Here is a 22880-nt window from a genome sequence, read left to right as displayed (position 1 = left end):
GCGCTGCAGAGTAATACCGGGAGCCGGAATATCCAACCGACCGGATTGTTAGTTAGCCACAAGGCTAACAAGACATTTGTCCTGGGCATTTGGGGGCTTTTTTTGCCGCCCCCTGGAAAGTGCTGCCCAAGGCAAATGCCTTGTTTGCTTCACGGCTTATACATCCCTGATCCTATCTGCTCTGTGTGCAACACAGCAGGGAAACAGCCTGGCAGACAGTGCAGAGACAGAACCACCCTCACACAGTGCAATCGAAGGGTGGCTGAAGGGGAGAGGAGAGCTGAGGAGGGTAAGGGGGGCTCACCTAAAAACAAAACAAACAGCAATATGTGCAGAGGTTGAACAGGGAAAAACAATCTACCACACACACACACATGCTGTCACATCACCCCCCACCACCCCAACCCCACCCATACACACAGTCACTCTGTCACATCATTCCCTACCTCCAAACACACAGTAAAAAAAAAGGGGGGGAAAGGGTAAAAAACACTTTTATTTCACTTACCTCTATCCAGTGCCAAGAGATTGATCTCCTTCTACGACGTCGTGCTGATGGGGGAACCTAAAATGCATGTGCGGCGAGCACCATGTGCGCATTAGACCTTCCACGTAGGAAAGCATTGAATCAATGCTATCCTATGGGGATTTTAAAAACGTGTGAGGAAGTCCAATGTCATTCCACAGAGTTAAACTCCATGAGATGCCAAGAAGTGCCTCTAGTGAATGTAGATGTGGCATATTATTCTGTATGAAGTGCTTGAAGTTCTTGCTGGGTGTAGGAGGTTCAAGAGGTGCATTAATCAGAGGCCTGGTAACTTGTCACAACTTTAACATAAGAACAATGTTATTTGAAGTGCCAGAATTAATTCTAACCAGATATATTTTTGTTATATTCACAGGTCTGGGCATGATCCAATGGCACCTGCTTTTGTGATACAGATCTCAATGAACCCACAATCAAACAGGACAAGTGATGAAGCATGTCTACATCATAAACCAGTTTGCAGCTTTTTAAATACTGCAGTCATACAGTACATAACTTTCCCTAATCTAATACTGGTATTGACCTAAGCATATCCCTTAGAGGCACCTAGATCCCAACTAAAAAACACATTCCCCAGCACTATTCAAAGGAAGGATGTAAAGATATTTATAAAATTCACAGGGTTTAAAAGGGCAGGTATTTCTATGTTTTAGACATGTGCAGCATGAGACCCTGATTGCATGTGTCTTATCCTAGATCAGGACCTAGTTAATGTGCAGGTACTATGGGCGAAAACTCTCTTATTATATCCCATTGTGAAACCATCTTCACACTTCACAGAAAATTAGTCTGAATCACACATAGTATTCACATATGTACAATAACATTTGTTCACTAAAAAAGTGTAAATTTTTTGTGAATAAAAGGAACACTCTAGAAACCACAACCACTTTATATTATTAAAGTGGTTAAGGTGCCTTGTGTTCCCTGGTGTTTTCAATAGGTCTTTAGTGTCCCAGGAGTCCAACGCTCTGCCTCTTGCTTTAGGGTAATGTGGAGGCTACTCTGCATTAGCCTCAAAACCTTATACTAGCAGTAGGTGTCATGGATACAATGAGGGTACTTGGCAGAAGCTTTAAGGTTATCATTGCACTGGTTAATGCCTTAGTCTATGCAGCAGAGAGGACCTGGTCTGCGGTTACCTGCAAACCCTACTCAGCGTTAAACCACATTTTGCAGATTAAGTACATAATTCAGTGTGAGTTTTTAAAAAATAATATTTAATATTTAGTTTTGCTTCGTGAGCCCACCTGCTCTGCTTCTTCCTCCAAACCAGTAGTGTTTCTTTTTTTTTAACCAATATTGCAGCTATTTACAATGTCACCATCTAGGTGAGTGGGAGCTGTAGGTGACGGTCAGATGTTAACTTTATACAGTAGACATCTGACAGCGGAACTACCAATCCATGAGACGTGCTGTACCCATAAATCATTGCTGTTCAGAGGTTTATGGCATAAGATCAGCACTGATATATAAAGTTAAATGGCTATCATGATTAACTTCCTAGTTTGATAAGAAAGTATTGAAGAAGATTCAAAGCCAACTGTGAGTAGTTTTAGTATTTTAACTTATCGGTTTTATGTACATTTTTTATATGTTATCTATATATACTTTGCCCTAGGGTAAGTCAGTTGTCGGCTCATTTCAAATTATATTTTAGTTTATAAACCTTCAGAAAGTACAGGTTTTTTTCATGTTTCAATAACTCTATCTGATTGTAGTAAAAGTAATAGTATGAAAGCAGTAGAGCAGATCTTGTGGTTTTCCCCTGTAATTTCCACAGTTTTTTCAGTGGGAGTTAAAAAGTGAAACTGATTGTTTTATAGGGAACTGTGTGTGTATTGTTATTTTATTCACATACCACTACCAAGCATACAATAACTATTGTGATACTAAATGGACACGTATTTGAGTTTGATGTGAATTGACAACTGACATGCAAATGTATTTTCAAATATCTTAGTTGTAAAAATACTCTAGTACTAGTGATTTAGAGATTTTCTGTAACTAATATACTAAATTTTGCATGTTTAGATGTCAACACACTATTTAGTGTCAACTGTTATGAACTCCTTCATGTATAGGAAGAAAGGGTAACATCCCTCTGCACACAGGACTTTCTCTGCACTTTATTTGAAAATGGGGAAAACATATATTAAGCAGACGTAAAGTCGTAACCCTGGCTTTTTAACAAGAGTATCTGCTACTTGCAGCCAGTACCAAAATGAAAACATATTTTGTCTAATGAAATAATAAGCAAGCTAAACTGGAACTTAAATGACCCACTCCAATCACTATAACCATTACTCACTGTAGTGCTTATGGTGTGCCCTGGCACAGCTCCCTCCCCATTGTAAGCTGTCAAACCGCTTTGAATGATCTAACCTGGGGTCTGCTGGGCACTACTAGTTCCAGACAGCTGAAAGCTATTGAGCAGGAACATCAGTTAGATCTACGAAGCTGAGCCCTGTAATGCATGTTTTAGCTCATTGGCTGAGAGTGTCAGGTGATTGTTTATGTTTAGGAGCTCCTGGCTCCCTGGCATTAGTAGTGGAGGCCTACTTACAATGGTGGGGTTCCAGGGAACCCCTTGCACCATAACCACCTCAGCAAACTTTACTTGCCTTTCTCTTTCAATACCAGATGGATGTATATAATGCTTGTCAAGATATTGAACGGTATAAATCATCATAGCCTTTCCAGACACCTTTTATCTAAGATACTGAAAGCAAACTACAGGGGGCTGTAGTTTGCAATAACAAGAATTGTAAAGTGCTGAGCTGGATAAACAGCGATATGTGTTCGTTCATGACCTAAAAACATACAATAAAAGCCGCAATCAAGGACAACATGATAATACAAACGTGTTGTAATAGAATGAAGCTGCTTCTGCAGCCTTATATAAACACAACTAGCTCATCCCCCTAAGTATTTGATTATTGCTACTCCATTCATTACACTGACAGCAAACTTTACAACGATGATAGACATATTTTTAGTTCAACTTATATATGGACAAAGCTTGAAATTCCAAACATGACTAGAATATTTTTTTTATTATTATTGCAGTAAGTATACAGGGCAGGAATGAGGAGTGTTTGTTTTTAAAGGCCAACAGGATTTCAGACAGAACCTAGCATGTTTCTCTGTTATATATATATATATATTGCTACCTGTTTGATTATATGTTAATTATTGAAATCCTAGTTTTATAGCACATGTATTACCCCCAAACACCACTGAATGTTAGAATAAAAACACTACAGAACTCACACTATTGATTTTAAGAGGATTTTACCGGTAGATCAGGATGATGATGAGTAATAGGACTAGACATCTTTATTTCTCTTTGCAAGTTACATGTTTTGAGTGCGTAGGATTTTAATGTGTAATCTTCCCATTGTTTTGTTTTAGGAGATTTTTCCACTTTTAAGCTATTTGTTTTTAGTCCAGAATGTATATGGCATGGTGACCCTGGACACAGTTTGTTAGGATGTCACAAAACCCATTGTGCAAATGAGATCATGGAAAATATATTATAATTCAGTGAAAAGGCATTTTTCTTCATACTTTTATTTATGTTTAATTATTTACCAAAAAAATGCATTAATAAATTAAAATAAGATATATATGCAAAATACAAGACGTCATCAATTTATCCTGTGAATTTTTACTGACTATTGTTTGGCATAATTGGCACTCACAGGTATCAAACCTACGTGTCCTCCTAGTTGCTGACTGTGCAGCCCTGCTAATGAAAACCCTGTGGCTTCTGAGAAATGGCCTATTTATATCTTTCAGTGTCAATGCCAACTAATAGGCTTGACAAAGACCCTGAGGTTGGGTCGAAATGTTGCCGGTTCCACACAGGTGGAACAAATCTCTTTCAACTTATTTTTTTTTTTTCTACTAATAGTTGTCAGCCAGACAGTCACTAGGAGCTCTAGGTAGGAGAATATTTAAATTTGAAATTACTTTGTTGTTCATTGCCAGCATGTAAAGTGCCTTGGTATGAGAAGCATTAGGTTCAATAGTTCTCATTGAGATCTGAAAGCGTGATTGCAGTAACCGTCACTGCCATGCACCAAGTGTCATCAATGCTTCTAAACGAGAAGCATCAGATTAAAAAAAAGTTACTGGTAGGAGGATGCAGTTGCAGTGAGGAGTCAGTCCCAGCACCACCACTGTAATAATGGTAAGTTTAATGGCATTTTACATTTTTTAAGCAAACAAAAAATGAATGCCAATGAATTTAAAACGAGTAGCATATTGCTTGTTTTTTTTAATTTGCATTTGGGCAAATACATAACAACTGCTCTCTTACTAAATTTGGTATTGCTATTTATTTTATAGGTTTAGTATAGCATACAGCACTGCAAAGTATGTTGGCACTTTGTAATTAGATTATATTGTAATGTGATCGCATAGCCGAAAGCAATTAACCAAATAGAATCCTGATTCATGTGTTTACTTGAAACAAATTACTTGATAAAGTAAGATTTATGTTAGTTATAGTGACAATTATGGATCATATTATCGTCAATCCTTTACGCCAGGGCTGACCAGAAGGTAGATCCCCAAATGTTTTACGAATTTAGTTTCCATGATGTTTTGTCATTCTAAAGGCCCGCAAAGCATCATGGGAGTTGTAGTTCTACATCTGGGGATTTACATTTTGGGCACCCCTGCTCTAAGCACACAGTGGTCATGTTATTCGTAGCAATGGAGATAGGCAGCATGAATCGTTATGTAGCTAATACTAGGTGAAACATTTTCCACTTTGAATAAAATAATGTATTAGATTAGGTTGAATCCATTATACATACTGATATTTATAAATATATATCTCGTAGCTTTTGCAACACAAAAATAACATTGAAATGTGTCAGATACTATTACAATGACCTGAGAAGTTGTGTGTCTCTGCAGATCATTTAACACATGGCTGTAATGGAACCATTTACAAGCTGTAATACTATATTTCAGATGAAGTGCTGTCTATTGCAAATATTTATTTCAGAGGCAGAAATGTAAGTAAATAAATGTTTTATTGTTTTAGTTTATTGCATGAAAAAAAACAAAAACCACAGTAATATAGTCTGGCAGAATATATAATAAGACAAAACAAAACAATGTTCTAGGAAAAACAAAATTCACTATATGTGGCAATTTGGGTAAAAACTAATAATCCAAGGGCTGTATGCATTAAGATCTGTTATAAATACGTTATAAAACAGTACTGGGCATACTAACATTGGGAAAGATTGTCCACAAGGACATAAGCGCATTACTACTGATGATTACATAAGCAGACTTCAGTAGTAGTCTAAATCAGTGCTCCTCAACCCTCTCCTCAAGGCACATCTAACAGCCCAGGATTTAGGGATAACCAGCGTGTGTCTAAGTCAATGATGACTAACCTTGACACCATAAATTGTTTCTGAACTACACTTCCCATGATGCTCAGCTAGCTTTTAGACTCTAAAAGCTAGCTGAGCATCATCGGAAATGTAGTCCATAAACAATTTATGGTGTCAAGGTTAGCCATCACTGGTCTAAGGTGTTTTAAAAAAACAAAACTAAAAACACCTTTTTCTAAACACCTTAGACACACGCTGGTAAACCATAAATCCTGGACTGTTAGATGTGCCTTGGGGAGAGGGTTAAGGAGCACTGGTCTAAATAACCAAATCGATAGCAATCTAGCAATCTGTAATTATTCCAAATATTGGCAAGGGTATTCACTAAACTGTAAAATTGTCAAGAATTCAAAGTGAATGTAAAATTGTAGGCCAAAATAGCCATACTAAAATCATAGCTTTTTTCCCCCCCAATTCTACTGTTTTGACACAAAATTGTAATTTCCAAACTTTATTGAAATACCCTGTCAATGTTTAAAAATAAGTGTATAAACGTTAACATAAAAGTAAACCAAGCGTATATTAATGGCTCAAACCCACTCTTTGAGTTTCCATGACAAGTAAATATCCTGGTGGTCTGAGGGGGATGTAGATTTCTTTATTTGAGTTTTTGTATAATGTCACATTAACACATAGTATGGTTATTTTTGTGAGTCTGTTGAAATCAGAAATAAGCTATTTGTATTTATTCAGCTGTTAATGAACTACATATCCCATGATTCTCTACATGTGCTGAGCAGAACTACTAAAGAGCCTGTAGCTCAGAGTTGTATTGTGTCTGTCTCTGGCATTTCATTTAGTCACAGTAAGATCTGAAAATGGCTGACATCAGTGCTTTGAAATGGTCCCATGTGAACAGGAAATATTTCACATAGAATTGTATTCCAGTCCTGACATTTGATTGAGAATTGTGTCCATTCTCACAGAACCATGTTACACTGGTCTGTAAAGACTAATTATTAAGGATGTGGAAAAAAGTTGTTTAAATGAAGGTTATTCATAAATGTACTGGTTCTTGGAGTGAGACCGTTGGCGGCTATATTGCTGATGAAATAATGAATATGGTATACTTTTGTTTTTTGAACATTAGAGTGGATATACTGCCATTGAAAACAAACAGCTGCCGTCAATAGGTACTGAACATTAACAAGTCACATGATCGCAAGAACATTTTGTATATTTAATATCTCATTGAAACAACTGTATTATATTAGCTTATCTACATCTTCATTTAACATGGTTTGTGTGTCTTGTCCAAGGTATGGTATTGGTTACTGGATTCCATAGCACATTAAATGGATATTTCAGAAGAATATTAATATTCAATTATAAAGAGGAAATAGTTTTGCAAAAAGTTTTGCACAGATGTAAAACTGGAGGAGTCACCAACGCAATGTGCCTGGTGACTTCACTGGTTTCCATGGTGACAGTTTGATACATCTCCCCACAGTTCTCTAAGGAATTTTGAAGCTTTACATTAACAGACACTCCAGGCATCAGTGGTGCAAGAATTCATCAGATAAACACAATGGTAGGCAACCATCGGCACTCCAGATGTTGTGGACAACATCTCCCTTGATGCTTTGCCAGCATTATGGATGTACGAGTAATATGGGAGATGTAGTCCACAACATCTGGAATGAGGAAGGTAGCTTACCCCTGATTTTAAAACATTCTACAGTTTTTTTGGACTACACTTCCCATGATGCTCAGTTAGCTTTTTTTTCTGCATATTTCTGCTATTTTCAGGCTTCTTGTAACAATGCATTGACCTATGCCTCCATCTTCCAATAGAAAATGAAAGATTTCCAAATTAACTTACAACTATAGGAACCCTTGCTGCTCAATAGTTTTCAAGACGTTTACACTACACGCTGTTTCTCATTCATAGTTTACATAAACCTACTGCCTCACGGTTACTAAGTAGCAATGAGAAATTCCCTGTAGATCAAGGTAGATGTCAGAAGGTATATTGTATTATTATTATTATTATCCATTTTCATTATAATATATAAAGTGCTAACCTCACTATTGAACGTGAAATGAACGCAAATTTACACATCACGTGCGTTTAAACACTTTTCTATGAAATGTAGGCAAATGCCAAGAACTGTATTGCACTACGAAATACCCTGCTAGGTTAATTTATTTTGTGTTCCGGCACTGTTGTATAGAAATATTTCCAATATGTTAACTCTCTGTTCTTATATTTGTATTAAACCTGTTATATGTGACACAGTCTTAGATATGTCTATAAATAAATATTTTACAACAGAATTCATTCTTGTTATTTCTATCCCGATCAGTGTGCACCTAGGGTTCTATATTCTCCATGTTAGTGCAAACAGTTGGTAAAACTGTGCAGGAAGTGTGTGGTATTTTCCAGAATCAATAGAAAATACCCAAATCATTTAGAGAATTCCTGGCATATGTAATTGGGGAATATGTTGAGGCAGGATACATGGGAGAATAGAAGAGGAAGGGCAGGGTTATGGTAGGATATAATGTTTTGTTTTAAAAACCATGTGGAGGAAAAAAAATCAAAACACACACACACACACCGATTCAGTGCCTTCTCCACACACATACACAACACTCATTCTCATACACCCTTACTTTCAGGCTTACATATTCTGCAGCGCTGTACAATAGGTGGACTAAAAAAAAAAGCTGGACATATAGGAACAGACGGTGCAGAGGGCCCTGCTTTTAAACAAGCTTACATTCTAAAAGGGAGTGGGGTGAAATGTTTAGCTACACATACACATCTCCAAATAAATACAGACATGCAATAGCAGACACACATGCTAGAACACAAATACATACTATCAGACAGACACAAAAATACACACAGACATACATTGCTAGGCACACTCATTCTGAGACATTCACTGCAACACATGCACACTGCCATACATAAATACACACACTGCCACTTATAGAATACAATAGTTGTAGTATATTTGTAGCCACAGTCCTGTTACCATAGCTTTTGGATAAAAAAAAATGTTGGCTTCCCTAGGGTCCAGTGGGAGCAGGCTGGCTGGGGCTACTGTTGATGGCTGCCTTCCTTCTCTTCCCCTACGCAGCTCTAAGCGTGTCAAAAGAAAATGATATGTGATAACATCATTCTAGTTTTAGAACTGCTGTGCAAGGGCCAAGTTCTCCCAATCAGAGGCATGATCCTGTACAGCGTATACATGTGTTGAATTTGGTGGAATATTTCCCCAACCAGGCCACATAGAGTCCAAGCAAGCCCCTGCACTTGATGGCAGCCCTAAGGTGGGGGGAAGGGGGGGAGGAGTCTGGACTTATTAACTATAGGGTGACTTTGCTGCAGTACCATAAATAAACAGCAGGTTGTGCTCTCTAGAAATCTTAGACTGGCTCAATTCTGCAAGGTTTACTTAGTCTATGTAAAATAAACTTCCAATGGGTTGTATGGATGTTCTGAAAAATAAGGTATACATGTATTATTAAAATAATTGTTAAAATGTAGTTATAATATAAATAAATGTAATTAATCAATATAGCTATATTTATATAGTATGCATTTTAAATTGGTTTTATTATGTGGCTTTATTATATTTGACCAAGGGTGCATATTGTGCATGCATTTGTTGAGTCTCAAACATCTGCTTTGCAGTAACATGGTCAAAGGTTGGCTTTTTGGTGATAGAGCTAGCAAACTCCACAAAGTTCAAGACAAGTGTATCCGACATGGCTGTCTAACCACGAGCATTTGCACCAAGCACAGAGCATCCTTCGGATTATTACTGATGGTCCACAGAACATTCCATGCTAGCATGTCCTACAGGAGATGTTTGTTTTTACTGAATGAAAAGAGATGGTTGATCCCCTCCCAGCCTGGGAGTTGCTGAGAAAATGATGACTTTGCATTGTGGCTTATTGATTGGGCTGTATCCTTTCAGTATCAATATCCCCAATATTTAAAATATATTTAACTCAAGACTGTTACAACCTGTCAGCATAACATCTGAAAACATGGATGGATGTTTGCATTGTGTGATATTGCATCATCATAAGTGGATTGTTATTGAGCACAGGGTCATATTGGGAAAACAAGTGAAGACTGAGAAGGTCGTTGAAAAATACTGCCATGAGTTAAACATCATAACCAACATAGCCTACTGTAGCGTTTATAATGTTTGGAGCACCTTTTCCCAGTAATGGGGCTGTCATGGCACATCTTAATCTGTGTCTACCATTTCCCAGGACGTACCACCGGAGGTGTAAGCCTGCCACCCCAAAGATGGATCATCGCTGAGACCGGAGTCAAGCCAGTGATTATGTCTCACTAGGCTAGTCTCAGTGTGCAGGCCTTTCTGCTAAAGTCTCGTTAAAGGCATCTACGCGTCCCTATGCCCATATAGGCCTCCTTCTGGAATGCATGGGTCTCTCTGCATGCAATCTTCTTCCTATGGCCTCCTGTACCTACAACCATCTTCCCAGGCAGAATATAAACCCATAACAATATACAATAAAGTATAATAAAAAGGAGAAATGCTATAAGTAAAAAAAAAACAAAAAAAAAAACACAAGTGTATAGGAATATACATACAATCTGCAAAGGTATATAAAATAATATCTGGAAAAAAAATTAACACAATAGTGTAATATGTACAAAACAAAAGACGCAGGGTGGGGGAAGAAAAGTACTCACAAGATCAAACTTGAATGCAGGCCTGTCTACCCAAGCAGGGGTAATGCAGAGGTGAAAGATAAATTCAGAACATCTTTAATCTTGAAGTATGTATTAAAGGTCTGGTGTACAAAATAAGAGACCACAAATAGTGCAATATTATATGTACAAAAGAATATAATGGAAATATGCACTTACAAATAGTAGGATAAAATGTAGCCCATCTCCACTGCATTTGGATCAATATAGAAGTAAATATAAACAGTAACCAAAATATAAAATACAAAAATAAATAAGGATGTTATCATGAACCCAACAAGTTTCGTCTAAGTCCTGGACTACTTCAGGGATAAATGAGTTTTAAATCAGATGAGGATATATAGGAAATGATTGTCTGATAGAATTCATCTGTGTCCACATGCATTTCAGCGGTGGAATGCAAAGTCGGTTCCTAGTTCCAGTTCTGCCTTATGTATATGTCCGTATTTACGTCCGCATGCGTTTTCTTGTGCGCTCCGTTTGCACTCTGCTATCTTAGTTATGTGTTCCATAGGAAAAGCATTAAATTGGCACAGATCGTCAAGGAGGTGGAGTGGGGCCAAACACTGTCCCAGCCAATCAGCATCTCCTCATAGAGATGCATTGAATCAATGCATCTCTATGGGGAAAGTTCAGCAGAAAGGCAAGAAGCATCTCTAGTGGCCGTCTGAGGAGTGGTCACTAAAGGTGTCCCTAAGCTGTAATGTAATCACTGCCTTTACAACAAAAAGCCTGCAGGGACATTCTAACACCAGAACAATGACAATAAATTGTAGTTGTTCTGGTGAATATAGATTCCCTTTAATTATACATTTGCCATGTTTACAGATGCACAAGGTGAGAGGATTTGGGTTGTTAGGGGGCCAGAGATAAGAGGAATTTGAGATTGTAATAGAAATTATGTATCTATATCCCCTAAATTAGTAACACACATATATATACACACACACACACACCTTGCTAGGGTCCAGATTGCTGTCAGTCTGCCACTGTGTTGTATATAGATCACAGTTTAACTTGGGTTTAACTACTGTGGCATATAATTGGTGAGAAAATGTACAGCCTCACCTGAAATACTTTTTTTCAAGCTTTAAATGAATTACATTTTTGAAGTTCTAACTGTGACCACAAATCCGGTAAGGTGTGTGAATTTATAATTCTCACCGCGTTATGTCATGCATTGTCTGCATGTTTGTTCCGGGTGACGTTTAATAAACAGAACATTTTGTACTTTGGAGAGAAAAAAAAAAAGAGATTGTTTGGGATGACTTGCAACGTCCCTTCCCTGACACGATGGGTGGAAGTGGTCATGTCATTGTCACTGAATATGAAGAAAAAAAAAAAAGGAGGTGGGCAGAAAGAGCATGACAAGGCTGACCATACAATGGGAAAGACTCCAAGTGACATCACTGCCGGTCTAGCACATTCACTGTGCTGATCTGGAAACTACGCTGAGAATTACTTTACAAACACCAGGTGCTGGATTCTCTTATCAGAGACAGGAATTTCTCTGGTAACTGGAAAGTGATTTCCCTATAGCCTATAGAGATCAATGGGAAAACTGCTGCTATTCGGTACCTGGAGTTAAATATCTCTTATAATAGAATCCAGCCCTAGATCGGGTTAGGAAAATAAGGCAGTGATTCGAACTGCTGTACAATTCTGTGCAGTACAAGCGGCAGCCATTCAGTAGAACGTTCTGTCCGCAACGTTCTATTCGCTGTCAGAACGTTCTATTCGCTGTCAATGCATTCAATTAAATCGCTGCGCCGCATTTCATTTCCTGCGGGCTTCCCTTTCTAAAATGATAGCTCTATCCGGTTTGCTACGTAAGCAATGACTTCAATCGGGCGGGCGGGGCTGTGGCTAGTAGGAGACGTTATAAGGAAGGGAGATTAGTCAATGGCTGTATGCAGAATCGTACTATAATTAAAGCTAAACAAACAGGGAAATAGGCAGAAAGAGTGAGGGAGAGCTGCTGGTGACGGTTTCATAGTCTGCAAAGGTACAGTGTAACTGAGATCAGAGAGGGAGAAACGAATCTTGTGATCTTCTCATTGACTGCAAAGACACAGTGTATCTGATCAGAGAGAGCTCCTGGGAGAGACTGCCTGGACTCCGTAATCTCATTTTCTGTCTGCAATCAGGAAGCAGAGCCTCCAGTGACCCTCTCCTGGCAGAGTGACAGCCTGATAAGACCCTGCATTGACCCAAACGAAAAGAGAGAGAGAGAGAGAGAGAGAGAGAGAGACAGCTGTGAGTGGTTGGAGTGTAGGGGGCGGTGTCTGGCTCTGTATATGGATTGTCCCATTCACTATTCTCAGCAGATCAGCATGTCTGTCCGTTTACGAGAGGAGACTTCTCAGATCCTGGAGGACTTTCTCCAACATCACCTGGATGGAGGACAACAGCCACCCCCCTGTCCTGCTGCCCAGACCCTGCGGAGGGTAGCCGGGGAGATGCTGGACAAGAACCGCTCCTTTTTTGACTCGTGCAGCCAGATCTCTGGCAATCCTAAGGATGTTTTACAGACTGTGGCCGCCACGCTCATAGAGGATGGGGGGCTGAACTGGGGGCGCATTGTGTCTCTTATCATGTTTGCTGGAGTTTTGGTAAAAGGGTCAAAGGATCAAAGAACTGCGACCCCAAAGGAACTAGCCGAGGTGCTGAGCCAATTCCTGGCAGAGGAGCAAAGAGACTGGCTTCAGAGCAACGGGGGATGGGTAATTATTGTCCTTTTGTTCATAATCTACTTATTATTAAATCCATGATGAGTTAGGTTACCATCTGCTCAGATTATGAATTGTGAATTCTGGAAGCAAAACACAGACAGCATCAATCTGCAGTTTTGGCAAATGACTGAGAAGAAATGTAAATAAATCCTCCAAAATCCTTAACCACCTATTTCAAGAACCAGTTCAGATGGCAATTAACAACATCTGGTCCCCATGAGTAATCTTAATTAATCTTATTCTTCAGTCTACTACTGTTGTTCAACATTCCATATAGATTATTTATTTATTTTATATATATATATATATATATATATATATATATATATATATATATATATATATATATATATATATTTTTTTTTTTTTTTTTTTTCATTTAGTTGGTGTAGACCTCTATTGGTGCGCTGTGTTGCTGACCTCTTTAATTCAGAGGGTTAATACGAAGGATTTAGTAAATGAATGGACATTTTGAGTGTGGATGATTGTCAACCAAATTGCAAATTGTAGGCAGAAATGTCAGATTAGGGGGTTAATCACTAAACTGAGAATTGACACTCTAAATGCAAATTGTAGGTCAAAATCTTCATATCTGAATTATTTTACACCTCGAGTTAGTATTTTTTTTTTTTTTTATCTCCTATTTGCAATTCCCTTGTCAATTCTCAATGATCACCATTTAGGGGTTAATTCCCTAAACTGAATTGAAACATTCAATTGCTAAATCTTGATTTACTTTTTTTTATTTTAGTGTAAAATTTTGTAATACTGTTTTTAATTCACTACAATTTTGGTGATTTGCCCTCTGCTATGTTGGCTAAATCCTAACAACATTGCCATCAAACCCCAATTCCCTCTCCAGCCATATCTAGTCAGGAGCTTGACCGGTCCAGCAGTCTCAGACGCACAGTGGAACATGTTCCAATTTCAGTGGGCCTGTCAGTGTTTCCAGCTGTTTTGTAAGAATTCTGAAATCTGGTTTAATGTGCAGTTTCTGCAGTGATGTCTGAGTCACATGCAAACTATGGGGAAATGACTCATCTAAAGCCCATGGTAACCAATGAACCTATATTTGGTTAGGAAACCAATCTTCTAAAAAAAATAAAAAAAAAAAAACTACAGCCACTTTAGACATGCCATTCCAAATAAGTCCATAATCTGCTGTTCTCAGAGAGTCACTGAGTGAGATGCCCTGTATGTTTTAGTGATCACTGGCTAAATGGTCTGAAAGCTGACTAGCAATTACTGGACACATCTTGATTGAAACAGGACTGCACTGGAGTTCCTTTAAACCTGTTTCATTGATCTCAGTTTGTCTAAAACCTTGGTGACCTTCCCCCTCCCCCACCAAACATTGTCAGCCTTTAACATGTTGTTACAGAGGTTGGAGTTATGTTTTTATTTAATTTTTTAATTTTTATTTTTTTTTTAGCATATGTCAGCTAAGCAGTCCTGCTTTCAATCTATGGGTTCCAGATTCAGCATATTTTCATGGACCCCTACTGAAAAATGGTGTCCCCTGGCAACATGAGGGAAATGGGTTACTTACAGGGCTATTTACTATTGTGTGAATTCAAGGTGGTGTATTTAATAGGTGAACTGGAAAAACTCTCTAAGCTATGCTTTCAGTTCGACTACTCTGGCCTGCAATTTAGTGAATAACTGTTAAAGTTATCATTTTGGTTTGCTGACCACCAGTATGAAACCACCTACAGTCTGTCATGTAAGGGTTAACCTGGAATTGTAGAGGGCTGACCCAGAGATTGCAACTTTAAGGCCAAACTAACAGAGTTGGAAAAGTTAGCTTGAGAACTGTTTACAATTTTAAGTTATTCTGACCCCCCTCACTCTATCGGTTTCCTGGCCAATTCTGAATTTGCAACATTTTCTCACTAGAACCTGCTGAGTGACTTCTGAGTAAGCATTCTTTTTATACAGACAGATTGCTGACAGGGTAATACTCACTAAGGTGTTACTGCTCGGAAATCTAAAGTGAATTTCACAGTTTAGGGCAAATAGTCAAATGGGAAACTTTGCTGCTTTGCTATTTTATCCTTTTTAAATATGAAATGATCTTAGAATTCTCAGCCTTTCACACTCTTAATGAATAGCCTTGTTTGTTTTTGCTTGATTTAGGTTTGAGCAGCCTGTATTTGTCACACTACAGCGTTCACCCATCTTAGGGTGCCTATAGAAGTAACCCTAACGGGTACACCTAATCACCCATTCTCATTTACCATATTGCCCAATAGGTAGGTCCTCAGATGTTGCAAGACTAAAACTACCTTGATGCTTTGTATTCCTTTTAGAATCACAAAGCATCATGGAAGCTGTAGTTTTAAAACCTCTGGGATCTACCTACTGGGTACCCATTCCCTATGGTTATAAACTCCACAGGATGTATTTTTTTTTTTTGTCCCCCGTCCCCCTCCCTCTCCTGCTGTACTGTAAAATGGCATCATGTCCTGCAAGTCAGTTATCTAAAAATAAAGCTTGTTTGGAATCAAAACACTTCACTCTGTACTAGCTATGTTTGTGGTAAGGCATGCGGCATTATATAATGGTGATCATTCATCAGTTTCCAGGCACAAAATGTCTCTTGGTGAGATGTTTGTTAGAATGTGCTCAGTTAACTGGATTAAACCCTTTTGAATGGAACTGTGCTGGATAGAATGTTCTAGTAGTATGTCAGCATGGAAAACTGCTCTCTGATACTTTAACCCTTTAGGATGTGTATGAGACTGTTTGGTGTAGAGCAGTGCTCACTTGTGGCACTTCTAAAATTGTTGCACTTCTTTAAATGTGTTAACCTTTACTAAATTAACTTTAAAGTGAAGTTGTGGTGCAAATATGGTCATTAAATTAATTAAACAGGGACAAACAATATTTTACTGTCCGTTACAAAGTAACTAGTTGGCAGTTGGCAGCAAATGCATTGTGCTCTCCCACAATGCCTTGCAACAATCGGTGCAGTAGGTAATGTTATGCTGCACTCACCATTGTGGGAGCACACAGATGAGTGTATTACCCACAGTAGACACAAGACCAGCAGTTTGGTTAATGACATTTTAATCTATACATCCTGCTAGGTAGTTTGCTAGCACTCATTCGAAGTATATTCTATAACCTCCCCCATTGTAAACATTGGAATAATAACAATGCTTGGAAAAAGATTGAAATCTTGGGGGAAAATCACTGCATCCACATTCACTTCAGTCTGTGGGAAAACTCCCCCTGCAACCATTACTACCATCACCACTACCACCAAAACTGAGCTAGATATTGGACCTGTCACTGAACTTTTATTTGTATCCTTGAATTTCCAATCTTGCTTCAAACCTTGCTCTGACATTTCATTTTCATGAGGGAAGAAATAATGTTTACTGAACAAAGCTTAGATCTATTAAGCTGGTTATCAGAACCTTGGTAGAACGATAAAACGCGATTCATTATTTTGCTGTGTGACTCGCACTGTTTTCCAGTGGGTTAGATCAACTGACCCAATGTTTGTTTGTTTTTTGTGGTTTTAATTCCAAGCTAAAAATGTCCACATTTATAATGGTGCTAAAGCCATTTACATTGGTAGATGTTTGTCACTCGGCTGCGTGGCGTTGAGTCCTTGAATGGCTGCTGACCAGTACCTTTCCACCATAAATGTAACCTTCAGTCTACGTCACACATGTCATTTGACTGTCCTTGTCTCAACCTGAGAACATTCTGGGTCAGCTAGAGGGCAAGTGGTAGCCCTTACAGTCCCTTTAAATTAATGCATCTTCAAAAATTAATAGTGATACTTTTGGCTTGGAACACCATTGTAAATCACAACTGGAGAGATTACAGAACATAACACCAGTCAAAGTTATGGTCTCTGTTGTCAACTTAACAACCTGAAGATGAATTGTGCCCTGAAATGGGGGAACAACTTCTGTATATCCTTTGTTAAATCAACCAGCAACAGTTGCCTTGCAATACATGGATGATCATTTGAGGGTGTTGTGGTCAATATGCTTTAGACCAAGTTTATAGAGGAATTTTTGAAATTGGTTATTGTCCTGCCAAAGGCAATCCACCTTAATTACATGGAGGTCCTTTTTTGAGTCCTGAACTAGTTTGAACAATGGGCAATTGGTTTATACAGCAGTAAATCTTTTGTGTCCATTTTCTGTTTGCGGTTGTATTACAAGGCATGTTCTAATGACCCTTCTTTGTCTTTACAAGGTCCTTCCTTATCACAATTGTTTGATAAGGCACAGGAAGTATCTGTTCTAGATTTTATATACCCACTGCAGGGGGGAGGAGATTGATCTAATTTCATAATTGTAAAAAATAACACAGAACTTCTGATTTCCATGTATGGAAATGCATTGCAGGTTGTCTTTTCCCCATTTGTAAAAGAACACTCTGAGCACCATAACCACTACATGACACTGTATAGTCTGTAGTACATTGGCGCCCCACCTTCCATTAAAAGTAGTAAAACTGTTTTACTTGTTACCTGGGACCAGCCTGACGCTACTCCCGGATCTATTACATCCAGCAGAAAGCCAGGAGCACTTTCTTTGGAGCTTCAATGAGCTCGTTGGCTGCGAGTTAATTTGCTAAAAGCGATCTTTTACTACCAGGCTTACGTCGGAGGACTTCTGGCTTTCTGACTGCTGGTGTTGTGGCAAAGAGTGGCGCCTGGTGGACATTTTGGCTACTTATGATGTTCGGGTACCTTGACACCGTAACCACTACAGTGGATATTGGTCTCAACTGAAATATGAATGAAATACCCTAGAAGCATTGTTTGGACAAACCTGGAGGGAATGTATCAAAATATGAGCTATTCTTGAGGGGGGGGGGAAATTTGCTACATAAGGAGAAATAACCAGGGACTGTCTTGCAATGTGTAATACTTTGTCCCAGAATAGCACGTGTTGCCATTTTAATATCTCCCTTTTATATGATAATATTGTTTGCAAACCTATGAAACGGGCGTATATCTAAACTACACTTTATTGAATAACCTTGCTTATGTGGGTTAATTAAAGTTTTGGAAATTCAGTTTCCAATTTTAGGCCACAACGACTGAATTGGAATAATTCTGCAGGTCAGTTGAGCTATTATGCATAAAAATAAGAAATTCACTTAGAATTCCTGACCGTTCCCATTTTAGTGAATAACTCTGAAGAAGAGCTTACAGTCAAGATGACCCGTAGTATGACCGTATTGGCTCCAACTCCCCCTTGCTGTTCAGTAAGAATACTTTATGGAGGCAAAAGACCCTTTTTTTTTTTTTTTTTTTTTTTAATGCACTGTCATCAGTCTTATTGTAGAATATTGGGAGCATAGCCATAAAAAACCCAGTTTGTTTTGCAGAAAATGCAAATAATAAACATTATAGATTAGTCTCTAAATTAATGCGCACTGGTGTGTTCTTTGGCATGGGAAAGGTTAAAGTGAATCACAAGGCATAAACCTTGTGTTTGCACAAATTAATTTGTAAAGAGCAGAGTTCCGGAAGGTATTGAGGGAATAACTTGTTTACACAGTCATCTGCCAAGCAGAGTTCAAATATCGCCATCTGGAGACTATTGCTCCCATACTTGATAGTGCTGAATAAGGATCCGGTTGACCAGCTGCTTATTTCTTTCACTCATTGGACCATAAATGCTATCTCTGTGGTACACTTTATTAAGGGGAGAAGCATGCTGTAGGAAGTACATTTACAAATCAAACAACTTCTATTTCCACAAATGGCTTTCTGTTCTTCATGCATACAAAAGCTGTTTTTGCTGAGGTTTTTTTTTTTTTTTTTGAAAATTTAAATCTTGTTTAAAGTAAATCTTTAACCTGGGGCTTCAATCAATGGATAGTGTAGCTGAGACAACAGCCCAGTGACTACACAACTCCAAATTAAGATGTCCATTTTGTTTAAGGCTGTACAAAGATGATCATCAACTTTATCGAAGCAACAAGAAAACAAACTATGAAATCACATGTTGGAAAAACATCCTGTATAAATGACAGAGGTGTGCGTTACATTTTGGCATTAAAGTCCTACTGTGAGGGAAAGGAGTGAAGCCTACTGGCGTCGGTTCTAGAGGACAGGAGTTTCATTTAGTGATAAGACTTTCTGGAGTATTGGCCAGTATTTCTTGATTTACTGGTCTCAACCCTGAATTATTTTTCTTCAGACCCATATGCTAGGAGAGGGGGGTACCTTTGGAGGCTCCTGTGGTGTTCAATATGCATTTGCATTGTACAGGGTGTGACATTATGACATGTTCTCGTATAGTTATGGTGTTCTAATTTTATGCCCTCCATCATTCATGTGTGCATTGGGCTACATCGGATCTGCAAGAGAGGTGTATGTAGTGAGACTACTTGAATGTATGCACTAAGAGGGTTATTCACTATAGTGAGGATTCATGGTGACTTCAAAGCGAAGGCCAGTGTAGTCAATATAAAAGCATAGCAGACTTACAGAATGTTTCCATTTCAGCTATATTGACCTCAAATTGGAAATTCACCTTGAATTCACTTGGAGTTATCTCTTTAGGGAATAACCCTTTGTGTTACAGTGCAACTTGGTAAAGAACCAGAAGGGGTCACTAGAAGTTGAACACGTGATCACTTTATGACTCTCTTAATAAACTTGATGAATAGACTAGTGAAGTTTTTATTTTTTTTTTTTCCCCCATAAAATATCTGGCAAATGTATGTTTACAATTTTTGTAACAACGTAAATATACCTTTTTGTGGTTTTTGTTCAGTTTTTTTTTAATTTTACTAAAGTTGATTATATCCTCTCTTCTCCAGAATGGGTTCCATAAATACTTCAGCAACAAAGGTGCCCTGCCCGGCCAGGACAATAATGCCATATCCGGAGCCCTGGTAGCTGTAGCAGGGTTTGGACTTGCTGGTTTGGCGTTCCTTCTGGCTGTACGATAAATCTGGACAGTCTCGAAAGATCATCTGGAGAATTCTGATCCTCATCCTGGGAATCCTACACGTTGTACAATAAAACCAACATGAGCTGACCTAGACACTGTTTACAAAGCAATGATTTCCACTGCCATTCTTGTTTATTATAGCTAGTATTATATTTTTTTATGGAATGCATAATTTTAATTTAACTTTTTTTTTTTTTTTTTTTTAATGTGTAAACCGACACAGAACGATATGAGCTGTACATTGTATAAACGTAACTGATTAAGGTTTCCCCATAGCAGGCCAGCAGTTATCCCATATTTTATTTGGTTTCTTAATTAGAAGGGTAAAGTCATACTGTACACAAGTTGACCATACAATTCAAATTAAATTCAAGAACCAAAAAAATCATATATGCATAAGCATTTTTTTTTTTTTTGTTACACAATTTACAAATGTTACAATTTTTTTTTTATAAAGCACGTTATACAGCGAGGTAAAAATATATGAAGACAAAAACAAAATAAAACCTCTCTGATCAGATCTGGATTTATCTTGTAAAAACTGGAATTCTTTAATATGGAAGGCAAATCATGCTTACTTTTTAATGTCCTTCTAAAAGACCATTAAGACTAAACCACATGTTTAACGGTCTATCTCTTCTACATTGTATCATGCTATTACTAGACAAAGGAACACAGACTACAGAGTATACTGTAATACCTGAGCTCAAGATTCCTTTCATTCAGTATTTGACTCTACATAGATCTTTCACTCTACACCTTCTAGCTCAAGATGCCCCAATGAACCACGAGCTCAAGATGTCTCAATGCTTGGCCTATGAGCTACAAGCTCAAGACTCCCATTAACTCAATCCCAAATGAGCCACAAGCTGCAGATGTCAAAGTATAGGCCTTGAGCAATGCTCCCATCTAATACTACACCACAGCTAACTACATTTTCTTGTATAAACCATTGAAGAGGCATAAGGCTGTGTTGGTTCTCTTAGTGATGACAACTTTGTGTTTATTCTTACCATTATTTGGGTAGACTTTTACAGCCATGTTTTTCTTCTTTTGGAAACAGTTCTAGAATAAAAAATTGTAATTAAATGTTTTTTGTTTTGTTTTAAAATAGAAAGCTGACAATGTTAGTTAATTTTTGAATTGCCATCAATCTGTAATAAACGGTCATCTAGTGAGATTAAGTTAACTTCAGTCGGTAATTTTAAATATAATCTATATTGAGTATTTAATTTATAGTGAGATACATTCCATTTTGGCAACCCATGGGAGTCTGGCATTTCCATGCATAAGCACTTTGAAATTCTATATTGGGCCAGAGACATATGTTCTAATATATTTTCAGTTATCTCTGCCTCATATCAATTATTTAACTATTTTTGTGAGGGTTTCCTCTCCCTCCTCTCCTGACCTTCTTCTTCTCTAACCCTTGTTTCCTTAACTTAAATAAAATGCTTCTAGTTTTTATGAATATTGCTTGGTGTGTATGTATATTATATACGGCTTATCCAAAAAAATGTATTCTTACACTTTTAATATTCTATATGAATCCACAAAGTCAGCCAATCCCTTTTTACATAAAACTAAACCTTGCAGCGTGTGCAACGGAATTTTAGAAAGGGATGCAAATTGGTGAAGCCAAGAAAAATAAGGATTTTTTATGTTTTTTAGATCGATGCATGTTTGCTTTTTAACACTTTTTTTTTTTTTTTTTTTTTTGAGCAACCAAAGAAACCAGTGTTTTACAGGGACACTGCAACCAACACAAAATATTTTAAAGTTTTATAAAAAAAAAAAAAAAAAATCCAGGTTCTCTTAATTTTTTTTTTTTTTTTATTCCGCCTCCTTCCCCAGCTTGGCTTTGTACAATCATTTATGAAATGGTTCAGGCAGAGGGGGAGCTTATTATAGTTGCTTCAGATCCTTAAAACATGCTGCATAAAAGAGTGAAGTTGGGTTATACAAATATATATATTTTCATTTTTTAATATATGCATTACGTACAATGTTTAAAAGCTCTTTATCCCACTCCTCGATCTATTTCTTCTTCTCCCCTTTTGTGTCCATCCCTTTTCATACCGATGGGAGGAGAGTTCTGCAATCCCTGGTGGCCTTGCAGAAGAGAACAGTGGGACCTGTACCATACTAGGAGATGTATAATATGTGCATGCATTAAGTTGTAAAAACAACCAGTTCCTTGGACTATGGTTTACTTTTGCCTTTGTGCACATACCACAACAACAATAAATAAACTTACATCGAAAACAGCTGGCTCTTGTGTGTATTCAGGAGTGGATTGATTTATCGTTCATTGTTATAGCGGAAGTTGGTGTCAACTGTCAACAACAATTTTTAACTTCTTCAAACCTGCATCAGAAGTGTTCTACCTTCGTTTTGATGATATAATTGCAAAACATACATTTTGAAGAGATTTTACCTACTCTTTCAATGACACTGGAGATTGCAGTGAAAGTCATGTGTCTGTGTTTACAAATGAGACAAAACTAAGTTAATAGAACGTGAGCAGGATTTTTCATTTGC

At 37.8% G+C, this 22880-nt stretch overlaps 2 protein-coding genes across 3 annotated transcripts in view; both read left to right on the top strand.

Annotated features, from left to right (window-relative positions):
* Positions 1–8244, top strand: part of GNB5 (G protein subunit beta 5) — a 71586-nt gene extending 63342 nt beyond the window's left edge. The window contains exons 13-14 of one of the 2 annotated variants that reach the window (XR_010090459.1): positions 903–7647; positions 7685–8244. Coding sequence is in view for 1 of the 2 variants with exons in the window: in XM_063449054.1 (XP_063305124.1) it covers positions 903–914 (12 nt within the window). In the remaining variant the exon portion in view is untranslated. Of the gene's footprint in view, positions 1–902 lie in introns of both variants that reach the window. The other variant, XM_063449054.1, reaches the window with a different exon arrangement.
* A 4053-nt stretch (positions 8245–12297) lies between these two features.
* On the top strand, positions 12298–21810 carry BCL2L10 (BCL2 like 10). The gene is made up of 2 exons (XM_063449051.1): positions 12298–13392; positions 20206–21810. The coding sequence occupies exons 1-2, from the start codon at positions 12967–12969 to the stop codon at positions 20335–20337; spliced, it is 558 nt and encodes a 185-aa protein (XP_063305121.1). The 5' UTR covers positions 12298–12966; the 3' UTR covers positions 20338–21810.
* Positions 21811–22880: the final 1070 nt, after the last annotated feature.

Source organism: Pelobates fuscus, chromosome 3 (genome assembly GCF_036172605.1).
Source record: "Pelobates fuscus isolate aPelFus1 chromosome 3, aPelFus1.pri, whole genome shotgun sequence".
Taxonomy (NCBI): Eukaryota; Metazoa; Chordata; class Amphibia; order Anura; family Pelobatidae; genus Pelobates; species Pelobates fuscus.
This window is presented reverse-complemented; position numbering and strand designations above follow the sequence as displayed.